Raw genomic sequence first — 14,919 nt, 5'->3', positions numbered from 1 at the left:
GGAACTTCTTTCCTGGCTGCATTGGTTTCATGTACCCCATTGATAGGAACTAATGCTACTTCCGTCAACAATAGCGGCATAGAAAGTGTGTGTCTATTTGCACTACTAATCACGGCAGACTTCATGAGAGCCGACGGCGGTTACTTTTGGACAAATGAGGCTCCAGAACCTTATCCTTTTGAGCCTGAATATACGGAGGATGAGCTACAGGTTTTAGAAGATGAACCTGCAAGAAGGGAGAGTGAAACTTTGTAACAAATGGCTTGCAAGTCATTACACCGGCATGACTTGGTGGTGTACATGTGGAGTTTGCCAGCCATGCTGACAGAAATGGAGTGTTTGTGCTGCATTGAGTGGCATACGGTGTTACCATCAGTGGAAAAGCTTTGTGTGTAATGGCGAGGACGACACTGCCGCAAGAGATTGCATCACAACGAACGAAGAATTGCTAGCGCTAACAAACCCTTAGCTGGAAACGACACCCCAGACCAGCTGGACCAGATGGACAATTGTCCATCATGTAAATCACCACTGGTACAAGGAGCACATAGCACATGATATCACAATATAGTCCATCCAGCCGTGTATAAACAAAACATGGAATGTTGGCTAATACTTTACAGATAATTTGGTTGTCTACTCGGAGTTTCGTTGTTCATATGTATGTTCTTGTTTCCGAGTCAGTACAGGTTGGTGTCATCACATTGTTTTGGAGCGGGTCCATTACCTCTTGGTAGTGGTTTTAGGCGCTGCGTCACTATGCCAGAAAAATAGTTCTTCGTGTTAGCTGCTACAATAACAATGTCGCTGTAGCTTGGTTTATATACAGGTAAGTAATGTAAATAGAACATTGTTGGCGTTTTTAGGTTAGCCCTTTTCGGGCGTTAATAGGTGTGTCCCGTTATGTGTATTGTTAGTTCACACATGGTAACTGTTTTTGTTAGCTGTGTTTCTCTCTTTAGACCATGCAGAAAAGAGAAAGACGTGCTCATGTTCCACGTAAGGGTTGTGGATGATGGGCAAAATTCCAAAAAAGTGCAGTTTTCCTTTAAAGCTGATAAGCCAACTTTAACTATGTGAAAAGGAAAAGGGATCGATTGGGGGGGTGTGGCATCGGACTTCAGGGGAGGTGTAGCAGCTTGAGAAAAATAAATGGAAAAGTGATTTCATGCAAAGCTAACTTTAGCTATGTTAGAGACTAAATTGGTTGATTTAGGTTAGCGACGAAGTGTTGGCAATGGACTTCAGGAGAGGCATAGCAGCTTGGTAAAAATAAAGAAAAACATATTTTTGAAAACCTACCAAGTTAACTTCAGTTATGGTAAATACATAACATGAAGGAAACCTATCTTTAAAACCCGCTAAGCTAATGTTCAAGTCAAAATGGATCAGTTTTTAAACATAATGTGATGGAAATGTTGCAAAAAGACTTCAGGGGAAGCACAACAGCCTGATAAAAATGAGGAAAAATATTTTCAAACCTCCTAAGCTAACTTTAGCTATGTTAAAGCCAAAATGGATGGATTTTTAGATTAAGTCGGGGAGGAGTGTTGCTAGTGGACTTCAGGGAAGGCGCACAGCTTGAGAAAATAAAGAAAAACATTTTTAAAACCTGCTAAAGCGAAACGATGAAAAACAAGAAAAGGACACTCAGTGTCATTCATCAGGACCAGAAAGCCACGCAGCAGAGTAATCTTTCAGCTCCCTGCTTGGAGGTATAAACGGGTCAGGGGCTGCTCATGTGGAGCCATGTTTCTTCTCTCTCTCTCTTTTTGGTATCACTTTCTGATGTATTTTTACCTCAGCTATCAGGAGATATGTGACACAGGCGTCTCGCGGTAAAAGTGCGTTCATCACATCTCGTCTTCCTCCATGTCTTCCTCAGTACAAACAAGTGGAGCAGTACATGTCATTCCACAAGCTGCCTGCAGACTTCCGCCAGAAGATCCACGACTACTACGAGCACAGATACCAGGGCAAGATGTTTGATGAGGAGAGCATCCTGGAAGAGCTTAATGAGCCTCTGCGAGAGGTACTCACACACACACACACACGCGCGCGCACGCACGCACGCTTGCACACACACACTGCAAGTCATTATAATGTGCAGTCTTTAGATGCTGGCAAGCGGCTTAAATATTTATGATCTATTTGCACCTGCTGTCACTTCATGTGTTGATTATGTTTCCTATAATTAAGACTGTCTATTTAAAGGTTTTGAAAATTTATAATATATTTTTTTTTACCTTAAAATAGAAACTGCTTTTGTCTCACAGGCCACTCATAATAAGCTTTAGACTCCAGCATCCAAACACTCTCTGGATGACATTCTTTTCATCTACTATATATATATATATATATATATATACACAAAGTATATATATATATTTATATGTTAATATAATGAGCTTATTATGAATGGCCTGTGAGACAAAAGCAGTTTTTTATTTTAAGGTAAAAAAAAATATCCCATAAATGTACAAAACCTTTAAATAGTCAACCTTAATTATAGAAAACATAATCAACACATGAAGTGACAGTAGGGCCAAATAGAGTGTAATTAATTGTAATTACAATGTAATTCAGAGAAAAAAAAATTACACCAATTACAGAATTTTATGTTCATAAAATTGTCATACAATGCAATACAAATGTACTGTATTATAAGTACATAAGTTCTATACTTACAATCAAATTGGATTGTCATCAGGAAATTGTCAACTTCAACTGCCGCAAGCTGGTGGCATCCATGCCGCTGTTTGCCAACGCCGACCCCAACTTTGTGACGGCCATGCTGACCAAGCTGAGGTTCGAGGTCTTCCAGCCGAGTGACTACATCGTGCGAGAGGGCACCATTGGCAAGAAGATGTATTTCATCCAGCACGGCGTGGTCACCGTGCTGACCAAAGGCAGCGTGGGCATGAAGCTGATTGACGGCTCCTACTTTGGAGGTAGATGATGGACACAATGAAAAACCACCATGTGGGTCTACACTGTGTTAGCGTTTACTCACCATCTCTCCTGTGGTGTTTCTCCAGAGATCTGTCTACTGACTCGAGGCCGACGGACGGCCAGCGTGCGATCAGACACCTACTGCCGCCTGTACTCGCTCTCTGTGGACAATTTCAATGAGGTTCTGGAGGAGTATCCCATGATGAGGCGGGCCTTTGAGACCGTCGCCATTGACAGACTGGACAGGATAGGTGAGACCGCCACTAGAATCTTAACGCTGATTAGTTTTTTAAGTTCCTTCGGGATTTTGCTGCTTTTGAAAACAAAATTGCGGCAAAAGTTGGGATGTTTTGAGGCTTATTTTTGTCATGAATTCATTATCAGTGTTTTAGTTACAAATTTTACTACAGTAAAGTTGTAATAATTCGTTAAAAAAATATTCCTGAGGATTCCTCTAAGATGAAGACAGAGCAAGAAAAAGCCTTCCAGTCTTTCATGAGATGAAACGAAGCATAAGGAAGTGCAACGCTAACTGACAGCTGTGATGAATAAGGGTGGAGATGTGTGTGATGGAGGGCATGAAGACGAATTCGTGGGCCAGCTTAGACGTTTCACAGCAATGGAACACCCTTTTCGCATATCTGTTATTTAAACCAATTCTGTACCCGGAAAATTTAGAAGTCGTTGATCATGTTTCTTCTCAGTGATGACCCCCTTCTTCACATATTTACAAAAGCCCGGTATTGACTTGCCTCCCATCTGTTGCCATAGCAGCCACATTCCACACATGAGCAGCAGCAGGTCAGTTGGCATATTTGGACGATGTGTTTAACGAGCAAATCAACCAAATACACTCCACAAAATATAATCATTCACCATGCCTTCTTGTGTGTTTGTTGGGGGGGTGATCCAGATCAAACAGATGCTTTGCTGAGAAAACAAAATATGAATAGAAAGACAAATAATGACACAATCAATCAATGCATCCCCCCCATAACTTAATGTGCAAAAAACAATGTTTCCTCTCTCTTGTAGGTGTTTTAATGGGATAGTTTGGATTTTTTGACATGAACTTGTATGACATCCCCATCAGCAGTGGACTATTTCAACAGTGACTTAACACCCCATTTGGTCTGGCGAGTCCAGTTCAATTGGGTAAAGAGTTTGGCTTTTCAAAACAATATGCGTTCAAAAGATGAATACATTTGCATCATAAAAATGCCCCCTCCAAAAAAAATCAGACCTCACAAATCGTTCTGCGTTATATTTGTCTCCCGCCGTGTCCCAGCGCACTGTCGCCTCTCCATTCCTGTGTGTGTGATGAAGACGCTCGCATCTTCTTCCGCTGTGGAACACACGTAAACAAGACTGCCGCGGCACTCCTTCGCGGATGAAGATGCGAGGGTCTTCATCACACACACACACACACACACACGAATGGAGAGGCGGCAGTGCGCAGGGATGTGGAGGGAGGCATTTTTATGTTGCAAATGTATTACTCTTTCGAACGCATATTGTTTTGAGAAGCCAAACTTTTTACTTAAATGACCCGGCAACTAAGCAGAACGACGTTCCTCACCAGAATCTTTGGGCAGTGACAGCAGTTCCACTGTGACTACGAATGCTTATTTAGGATCCATACACATATGCCTCCTTCTCATGTTCTTTGTTCTCTTACTACAATGAATTAACCCCAGAACCTCATTGTGTCCAACCTTCATGATACAGCTATCCGCATGCATGCTTGAGATAACGCGGTATAATTAATGGCATAGCAGCACAAGATAAGAAGTAGTACTCCTTGCTAGAAACTGGCAAGATATGAAAAGTTACCGTATATTGTTTAAAAAGAATAAACAAAGCCAGTGGGGATGAAATTCTTTGTAATGACCAGCAGGGGATGATCTTAGCAATGTACGAACTGGTACAGTACAGGTACTGTTTTATTACAACATTACTTGTACTGCACTGGTTCTGTTCTGTACTGCACATTAAAACAATTTCAATGTGCAGCAGCTGAATAAAAATAATGAAAAAGACAAACCTGCTAAGCTAAATTCAGTTGTGTTGAAAGGCAAAATGAATTGTTTTTTTTAGTTCCAGCAGTGAGAGATGTGCAGTGCAGATGTGGGAGCAAGTCATAGTTTTGCAAGACTCAAGTAAGTTTCATGTCTTTAAACTGAAGTCTCGAGTCAAGTCTCAAGTAAAGACGTGCAAGTGCAAGTCAAATCTCCAGTCAACACAAGAAAGGTTGAGTGAAATCCAAAGTCATAGGCTTGAAATTTTCGAGTCCTTACAAGTCCTTAGCACTGTTTAGTGTCTGCCAAATAAAAATGACATTTTAACGACATTTTAACAATGAAAATGGGGGCTTGTTCACGAGTGAGAGAGGGTTGGAGCGTGAGGTCAACAGGCGGATCAGCGCAGCATCTGCAGTAATGCAGTCGTTGTACCGGACCGTCACGGTGAAGCGAGAGCTGAGTTGGAAGGCAAAGCTCTCAATTTACCATTTTCCCACCCTCACCTTTAGTCATGTGCTTTGGGTCGTGACCAAAAGAACAAGATCGTGGATACAAGCAGCTGAAATGAGTTTCCTACATAGAGTGGCTGGACTCACCCTAAGAGATAGGGTCGGCCATCCGGGAGGGGCTCAGAGTAGAGCAGCTGCTCCTTCACATTGAGAGGAGCCTGTTGAGGTGGCTCGGCCATCTAGTCCAGATGCTTCCTGGACGCCTCCCTGGTGAGGTGTTCCAGGAATTGCCCAGCCATGAGGAGGCCCGGGGCAAACCTAGGACATGCTGGAGGGATTATATCTCACAGCTGGCCTGGTCATGTCAGTGTCCCCCTGGTGGAACTGGAGGAGGTGGCCGAGGACTGGGAAGTCTGCATTGATGCATCGAATGAGGCAGATTGAAAGGGACAATATGTCGCCTTGATGGAAATGACATAACGACCAGTCATTAAGTCAAGTCATTGAGTCATTAATGTCAATGTCCAAGTCCAGTTGCACAAAACGGCATGCACTATTTAACTGTAACCAGCAGAGGTGCTGTTGGTTTAATCCAAACTAGTTTGCTGTCTAAAGAGAATACCATCAGCCATGGGAAGATGTGCAGATATCCCCACTCAAACATGGAAACAGCAGCTGAGAATATTCAGAGAAAGATTTCCCATTCACATTGCTGATCAAATAAATAGTCAAATTCCCATCCCCAGTATATGTTATGGCTGCCTGCAGTTGCAAAAAACCCTATTGCTAAAACTTGGGCCACAGGTGTCAAACTCAAGGCCCGGGGGCTAGATGTGGCCCGCCACATCAGGTTATGTGGCCCGCCACATCAAGTTATGTGGCCCGCGAAAGCCTGAGGATAATGCGTGTTAGTCACGCACTTCACCTTTTTCCTTCTAAATGTATTTCATTTTGACAGAAAAATTGTAGAGTTTGCATTTCTTCTAAACTTTCATTTTATGTGATCATCAAGATATTCCAAACATTTTATCAAAAATAAATACTCGAATGTCTGCTCGACACCTTGACAGTCTCACTTCATTTCTCATTTCAAAGCAAGTTATCCATCAAAAAATATAATCATCAAATGCACGGGCAACTGTGTAATAATATCATGAGGTTAAAGTCATATTTACATTCATATATATTGTCAGTTACAAGTGGCCCTCTGATGGCAGCCATAACTGAAATGTGGGCCTCAATGAGAATGAGTTTGACAGCCCCGATCTAGGCTCTACTGTGATAGCACGTAATCATCATAATCGTAATCATCAACCTCTCTGTCTTAGTCTACATTGTCTGTTCCCCTGGGTACAGTTATTCTGCCAACCCCATCTGTTGTACGATGAGCTCTGTAAAAAAAAAAGAAAAAAAAAAAAAGGATGAAACGAGTGTTGCCAAACACACACACGCTCTTCTCAGACTGTTTCACTTCTAAGGAAGCCACAGTCGTCTGCTTGAGCATCAGTTGCGTCTTTCTGTTCTACTGCTGAGTTAAACTGCAGAAAAACAAAACAAGCGGAACATTAACCCGAACTGTGTATTGCCTGTGCTATTGACAGTTTATTAAACCGCCAAAGTTTGACACTCGTAAGCTGGACTGACTTGGAGTTTCTCACACAGCTCTACAAAACACCCATTGTAATTTTAGGGTGTTCAGCCAAATCACACAATTTGGGTACACACCTTTACGGGACTGACGAGCACATGTGTGTAAAGTTTGAGACAGATTGGTTGAAAAACATGGCAACCACCAAGCAAATGTCTTTGCAGGGGCACGGCGGGACTAATTAGCAATAAGTCACTGATCATCTGTCCAATGATGATAAAACTGAGGATATCTGTATTACATATATGCTAGCATGTCTTACAAACCCTTTTAAACACAACAGATAGGGGGCTCCCAGAAATGTCATTTACAGACATGACTGTATCCACTTGTCCCGTCTCATTCCAGGCAAGAAGAACTCCGTCCTGATGCACAAAGTCCAACACGATCTCAACTCGGGAGTGTTCAACAACCGCGAGAACGAGATGATCCAGGAGATCGTTAAATACGATCGAGAGATGGTTCAGCAGGTGGATGTACCGCGACCGCAGCCTCCACTTTCCATGACACCCCCTCTCCTGCCGGGATCCTCTCTGCAGCCGGCAAATTCTGCAATTGCCACCCTGCAGCAGGCTGTAGCCATGAACCTTTGCCCACAAGTGCAAGGGAAGTCTCCCAGGATGGTCAGGAGATTCCAGGTGATGCAAAACCTATCAAGCTCAGCATCGCCATTGCAGTCTCAGCTCCTTAGTTCGGGTGCCTTTGCTCCAGTCCTATCCAGCCCTCCTGTGCAGAGCCCCAGTGCAGTTGGAGGACGTTCCTCCCCTTACGGATCCAGCTCCCTGGCTGGTCCCACCACAGGTTCCCAGCTGTCTTTGGTTCAGCAGCACATCCCGAGCCCTGCGCATCGACCAAGCACTCATAAGAGCACCCATTCCTTACCGATTGAGAGTCTTAGCCAGGATTGCAGGGCGCTATCGGCCTCTCAACCCTCACTGCCACACGAAGGGATGAACCCAGGAGCACCGAGTCCTCCACAGTCCACACGAGTCTCCTCTACTTCCATTGGACCAGCTCAGACCCCATCAGGTCATGTAGGTGTCCGCAGTGCGATACCCCACAGAATTGTGCTGCCCCACCGGATGTCTGTAGGAGCCTTACCTGTAGCATCCACACCCAGCTCCACACAGGGATTTGGGATGGGTGCAGGGTTTGCATTACTTCCTGGGGAGTCGGTTCTACCGAAGAAGGACTCCATTGGGAGCCTTCCTGAGACAGAGCAGATTAAAGTCCGATCCAGATTACCCTCAAATTTGTGAGTCCACAAAGGGATTCACATCAGCAAGAAGAGCTGCTCCCGTTCTTGCAGATTCTCCAGTTGGAGAAGGTGAATGTATAGCAGGAGAGTAGACCCGAATGGGTTTTAATGTACTATGGAATATACTACATTGAGTTGTTTCTACTCAGAACATTAGAAGCAGAGTAGCATCTTCCCAAATTTGCCTCCTTTATGTACTGTAGTTCACAATGTATGCCTAACTACTACACTTTGTATGATAGTGGTCTAGAATAATAGCAGGAACCTGCATCTGATGTCTCTAGCTTTAAACCCCATTGTACCATAGGGACGTTTCTCCTTAGCATACCCTATATACAGGTAGGTCCATCCTCTACGCTGCTCATTTGTAAGTGCAATGATCGATTATAAATTAACATGACCCATTTTCAACCCAGACTGCCATGATAATAGTTAGAAACTGCATTTTCCTTTTCCATCTTTGGCTTAATTTGCAGGACTTCTCCCAAATTACATCAGAACCTTATAGTCATGTAATTCGGAATTCGACCAAACTTTGCGAAAGTCACACACTTCAGCATTTCAATCACTGTCGCTCAAGACATCAATGTATCAGTAAACAAATTTGCATTCAAAGCAACACACCAAGTTTAAATTTGCAACAGTTTTGATTGTTTATATTTCTTGATAACATTATTCCTATGCAGTTAATAAAGGTTTTATGATGGAGACAGTTTGACCCTGTAATGGACTATTTTTCTTATTTCCTATGTAAAAATTGTTTCGTTTCGATATCTGAAAAAATTGGAGGTTCGTGTTCAACTTCAGAAGGCTATTTGAGTCAAGACTCTTAACCAATTACAAACATCATAACAACAGTGTTAACAAATCTTGATGTTAATGTACGTAGAAATACGCTAGTTCCATGTAGATTGATAGTAGTTTACTAGAGATACTGGTCACTCAGGTGTGAGTCTTTGACGGCCCACAGACGCATTGTATATTGTGCAAAATACTGTATGAAAATATTTCCTGCACCTACGTTTGCTATGTGACCTTGTTCCCGATAGGCAGAAAATTTTTTATTTCCTCTGATGTTTTTTCAGTCCAAAGCAGAGCTAAAAGGTCAGTAAATATTGGAATTCAATCAGTAGTCTGGCCTGATAATGTTTGCTGGAATTGCAAGTAGGCAATGGCCAATGTATCACTGTTTCTCAGAGGGGCTCAGGTCTGTCCTGTTGGTGTGAAGGAATATTAGGGCTACAATGGCAGGACAAAAGTGGTAATATAACAAGAGTACAGTCCAAATGTTAGACGAAAGAATTAAGCTGAGTTTATTGTTTTATTGAACCGCTGGAAATACGAAGACTTTTTCTTGGAAAAACAACTTTTTTCGCAATATTACAACCTATTCTTGGAAAATGACGACTTCCTATAATACTATGACTTTACAGCTTTTTTTTCGTCATATTCTGTGACTTTATTCTTTTACTTTTTTTCTGGAAATGTTGTGTCTTCCTTCCTCACAATATTTCGACGTCATTCTTGTAAAATCACTTTTCTCTTGTAATACAACGTTATTGTTGGAAAATTGCTACCTTTTCCCTCATGATATCAGCTTTATTCTCGTAAAATCATGACATATTTTTCTTTTTTGTTGCAAAATCATGATTTCCGATAATGACTATTTTCTCATAATATTATAAGTTTATTTTTGTAAAATTACAATTTGATTCTTAATTTATTTTGATTTAATCATTTTTCATCTAATATTACAACTAAATTATCATAAATGAAAACCTTTTAATTATGACCAAAAATAAAATTAAAAATAAAATTACTAGGGATGTCCGATATTATCGGCCCACTGACAACATCGGCCCGATATCGGTATCAGATTTTTTCCCCATAATGAAAACTGATATTAAAAAAAATGCTGTGTAGATGGAAATTTTAATGTTCACATGGCCAGGATGACACCGCAGTTGGTTCACATACAGTGCAAGCCCACCTCCTTTGTGCTTTCCACAGGCTCTTGTGTTCCTGGCTGCTCTGACTTTGGTGATGTCGGCTAGCTCCTCACATTAGCCTCTGAGACGCTAGTTGTTAGCCATCAAATGTGAAGGTCTCGACGTTTTTGCCAGGGATTTTGCTCGGTAGTGAAGTTTCCCATGATAACAGAAGCTACCGAAGGCTTTAATCTCCACTTCCTCTCAAGCCAAGTAACTTTCATCTTATCTCCAGCGTGGCCTCCTCAATCAATGGGTAGACAGGGAATCACACCAACGCTGGACGTCACTCCCATGGCGTGTATAAAAAATCCACGACATACATAGATGGATAGAGAGAGAGCGATACTTCATTACTTTCCAAGAGAAATTCACATTTCCAGCAGCAAAAACAGGCTCCCGTATTTCAAAAGATGACCCCATCAAACCGCCTCTCAAGCGTGTCAACAAATGTGGGTGGCTAGCAGCAAACTAGCTTGCTCCTTCCATCCATCTTCTAAATATGTCACCTATCCTAACTAGTACGAATGAAACAATTCCCTGCTGTACAGTGGTGGAGCTACATGGACATTTCAGGTATCAACTTATTGCCACCCCTTTGTGACTAATGGTCTAAGCTTGGCCACCCCAATTACAAATTTGTGGCTCCGTCACTGCTGCCGCACTAAGGGTGCTAGGCCTACATGAAAATGATGACACTTTATTTTCTTCCCTGGACTTTTTGATGATCAATATAAATGTAAATGGCTACATTGTTGACTTTTAAAACAAAACTAATTTCTCAGATGTTTTACAATGTTGAACAATGCTGTTTACAGCCACGTTGACAAGCTAATTGCTGATGCTCTATCCATTAGCTTCACGACCACAGGAGATATGTCCTGTTGCACATATCGGTATCGGTATCAGCTGACATCGGTATCAAAAATTGAGAGTTGGACAACATCGGCATATCGGACATCCCTAAAAATTACAACTTGTTTTTTTGTACAGTATTACTAATATTATCACTTTAGGTATTTTTTATTATAATTATATGATGTCATTTTTATAAATTACTGTCTTTTTTTGTTTTCAGTGTGGCTTGAGTGCACCTTGAATACTCCTAAATCTTAGATCAATAAGATGGATGTTTCTTAGTGGTACAGTACTTTTGATTTCCAAAAAGAATTTAGCAGTGTAATTAAAGTGGAAATCTCTCACTATTAGTAGTGAAAGTATTCTGTTGTAATTTAGCCATTAGAAAACACTGCCAGTTCATTTCAGCCAATCTTAAAGCTGTCAAAATGTAAACTAATTCAAAGACTGCACCATAAAAATGTAAATCTACTATAAGTCATTTTCCATCACTGGCACTTTGGCCAAATGTCTGTGACTGTACAGACAGAAACAGCTCTGTATGCGCTATATAGTCATTAATGGCGCCAATCACTGGGTGGGATGCCAACCTTTTCTCTCTTCTCTCTGGGATCTGACATTCCATTCACCTCATCTCCCTAATGCCTCCACCATTCCTGACTAATGAGAGTGGAAAATGGAATCCTTCGAGTCTGTTTGGGACTCTTTATTATTGTCCTTTCATTGGAATTCATTATTCAGTGCCAATAATGGCTTCTTCAACCCTGGGATTATTTCACTTTTTTATTTGGTTGGGTGTGTTTTGTTTTCTACCTGGAGACTTGCAGACGGGACAAAGCGAGCATCATTTTTGAGGCCAGTTGTGTTTTTGTTTATGCCCAAATTATACCCCGTGGAACCTATTTGGGTGCTTAAAATAATTGGTGAGAGGAATATTAACTTTGTGTTCGCTGATCTAGTCAGCAACAAATAAAGTAGGGCAACAGAATCAATAACGGCGATTGGATCAATAACACAAGATGAGTCACTTTTACAATAACTACAAATATTCAAAAGAAGTTTGCAATATAAAACCAAATACCAGATGAGATCAGTTTTTTTTATACTGTACAGTAGGAGAGTAATTTTCTTTAGCCTGACAGCCAGGATGGTCAATAAATCATTACCTTTAACACAAACAAATCCGAAAAATGTAGAACCCACATCCCGTTATTTTATACTGTGTGAAAGGATAATGTAACAAGAATATAAAATTGTCACTTTTGAAGTAAAAAAAAAAAAAAATCCTTCCATGTTGCTCAGATTTCTGTTTACATTACCTGGCAACAGCAAAATATTTTGACCAGTGGCAGCAAAGCATTATGACAGTGTTTTTAGCTCTTGGTGCAGTACATTGCATGCGGCAAGTAAAAACTGCAGGACAACCTTTTCGCAAGACCCGAGTTTCTTTTTATTTATTTATACTTTATTGATAATTATATATTTAACGTCATACCTAGTGCCTAGCATAGTAGTCTCCACATAGTATTATCCTTTGTGTGGTTGTGGCTGTACAATAAATGCATTGCCAGTTACAATATATGTAGCCTACCAATGCAATATACTGTACCTGTGCGGGGGAGGAAAAAAGTGAAAAAAAGGTTAATCAAATCAAATGTTTTGAGTACAGTGTCATTTCCAATGTGAGTTTACGTTAAGTTGGAAAAAGCAAAATGTGATCTGACTCATTTTTTCAGAGTTTTTATAGAGAAGCAAAACATTTTGGATCCAATAAAGGAAAGTGATGGCGAATTCAAGTCTTATGTTTTTGGGTCTATATGCTAGCGCCTTTTTCCAAACTAGTTCAGATTCATTTGGAAAAAAAGCACTATAACCTATACAGGTGAACCTATTTTGATCTTTTTTAGACTTTTGAATGCACATGCACAACTCCTCAATGTTTCAGGATGATTGCGCAACATACTGTTCTCTTACAAGGAGCCGCACAGCAAAATTCACAACAGGTGATTTGTATTTTCTCTTCCGTTCTCTCTGTACCTCTGTGGCAGTGGTTCTCAATTATCTTCTGTCACGACAGAAATGTTTTCGCAATGTGCAAATTTTGCATGATTTTTTTTTTTTTTTTACATTATATGAACGCGCATTGTGTTCTGCGTCCTTTTACTAGAGGACGTGTCCAGTTCGTCTCAGTGTAACCGGTGTAGTGTGTCGCCGGCTCTCTGAGCCACAACAGTCCTGATTGGCTAAGGGAGAACCCGCCCATTGTGTTCTGCGTTCTGATTGGCTGCAGACCATTGCCAATCAATCTCCTTCGTGCAGCGCTGCCTGTTTCCTGTTGTATGATAGGTAGATGCTAGCGATCATACATGCTGAAGGAAGGCAGAAGTTACACGGCTGTAGGGCGCCTGGAATACTGCAAATAAATCTTCGGTTCATGTAGGACGAGGAGGAGGAATATGTTCTAACAAGGATACAAAAACGCTACAGCCAAACGGCGCCAGGACAAGGACTGAAAAATGCACGAGTCATTTAATAATTTCTTGTATCCAACACTTGTATCCACACATGCTTGACACCATCTGAACCAAATAAGATTTAATTGGTCTCATCAGACCACATGACATGGCTCCAGTAATCCATGTTCTTAGGCTGATTGTGTTCAGCACAACAGTTTGCAGGATTTCTTGGGCATTATTTTTAGAGGAGGCTTCCTTATTCGAAGACACCAATGCAGAGCAATTTGTTGCAGTATGCGGTGTATGGTCTGAGCACTGACAAACTGACCCCCAACCCCTTCAACCTCTGCAGCAATGCTGGCAGCACTCATGTGTCTATTCTACAAATACAACCTCTGAATATAATGCTGAGCATGTGCAGTCGTTTGTGCACTTGTTCTTAGCTGAAGCTGTCCTATTAAAGTGCTGCTAAAGTATGGTATTGACCACCATGCTGCAGATCAGTTTCAGGGTCTTAGCAATCTTATTATAGCCGAGAACAGGGGTCGGCAACCTTTAGCATCAAAAGAGCCATTTTGGCTCCTCTTCCAGACAAAAAAAATAGTCTGGCATAGCTTATAAACTTGTCAAAGTTGTCATCTTTTTTTAAATGTTACCTGTTATGACAATATTCAACAAATAAAAGGGCAACGAGAATGTGTAGGCATATGCTGAAATAATTTAAACACTGAACTCTAAGCCTTTTTCAGTGGTTCCTGTATTCGTTTAAAATGAAAACAAAATGTAGCCAACTTTAACATAAAAAAGCTCATTAGAGATCACATTTCTGCATGAGTGTTGTTTGCTCAATAGCGTTTACACCTGTGCTTAATTGTCATCAATAACCAATCTATTGGCCCTGTCCTTGACTGTCTTTGCAGAGAGACGCATTCTTTCATTTTCTCAATCATTTGTTGTTCATGTTTTAATTGGGAGAATACAGTATATGCTCTAATATTTTTATGAACGATTCTTTCATGTATTCTCCATCTGTGAACGGCTTCCTCCTCCTGCCCATCTCATGTGCAGTCCAGTGTGGCCAACTTTGCCATTTTCTCGTTAAGTCTGGGAACTTTCCAAACCCTCTTGGTGACTTATATTCCCCAAAGCGAACAGCGACAAATGGAGGGACTGGTATTTGGAGATGTAAAAGTGATGGCGTGTATTGTTCAATGGTCGCTGTCGAGAGGTCTGGCCCACTACACAGCCACAAGAGGTCAGTGCACAGTCAGCTCCCGCGGCACACTATC

General features: G+C 41.3%; 2 protein-coding genes across 3 annotated transcripts in view; one reads left to right on the top strand and one right to left on the bottom strand.

The window, feature by feature from the left end:
• Positions 1 to 9,040, top strand: part of hcn2b (hyperpolarization activated cyclic nucleotide-gated potassium channel 2b) — a 29,787-nt gene extending 20,747 nt beyond the window's left edge. The window contains exons 5-8 of the mRNA XM_054788999.1: positions 1,886 to 2,032; positions 2,711 to 2,951; positions 3,039 to 3,203; positions 7,419 to 9,040. Of these exons, the coding sequence (XP_054644974.1) occupies positions 1,886 to 2,032; positions 2,711 to 2,951; positions 3,039 to 3,203; positions 7,419 to 8,329 (1,464 nt within the window). The 3' untranslated portion in view covers positions 8,330 to 9,040. The remainder of the gene's footprint in view (positions 1 to 1,885; positions 2,033 to 2,710; positions 2,952 to 3,038; positions 3,204 to 7,418) is intronic.
• polrmt (polymerase (RNA) mitochondrial (DNA directed)) overlaps positions 3,023 to 14,919 on the bottom strand; it is a 61,544-nt gene continuing 49,647 nt past the window's right edge. The window contains exon 24 of one of the 2 annotated variants that reach the window (XR_008572623.1): positions 3,023 to 3,113. The gene's annotated coding sequence lies outside the window, so the exon portion shown is untranslated. Of the gene's footprint in view, positions 3,114 to 10,224; positions 10,606 to 14,919 lie in introns of those variants that run through there. The other variant, XR_008572624.1, reaches the window with a different exon arrangement.

The sequence above is a fragment of the Dunckerocampus dactyliophorus genome, chromosome 10 (genome assembly GCF_027744805.1).
Source record: "Dunckerocampus dactyliophorus isolate RoL2022-P2 chromosome 10, RoL_Ddac_1.1, whole genome shotgun sequence".
Lineage (NCBI taxonomy): Eukaryota > Metazoa > Chordata > Actinopteri > Syngnathiformes > Syngnathidae > Dunckerocampus > Dunckerocampus dactyliophorus.
Note: the sequence above shows the minus strand (reverse complement) of the source record. Positions and strands in the feature narration are given on the sequence as shown.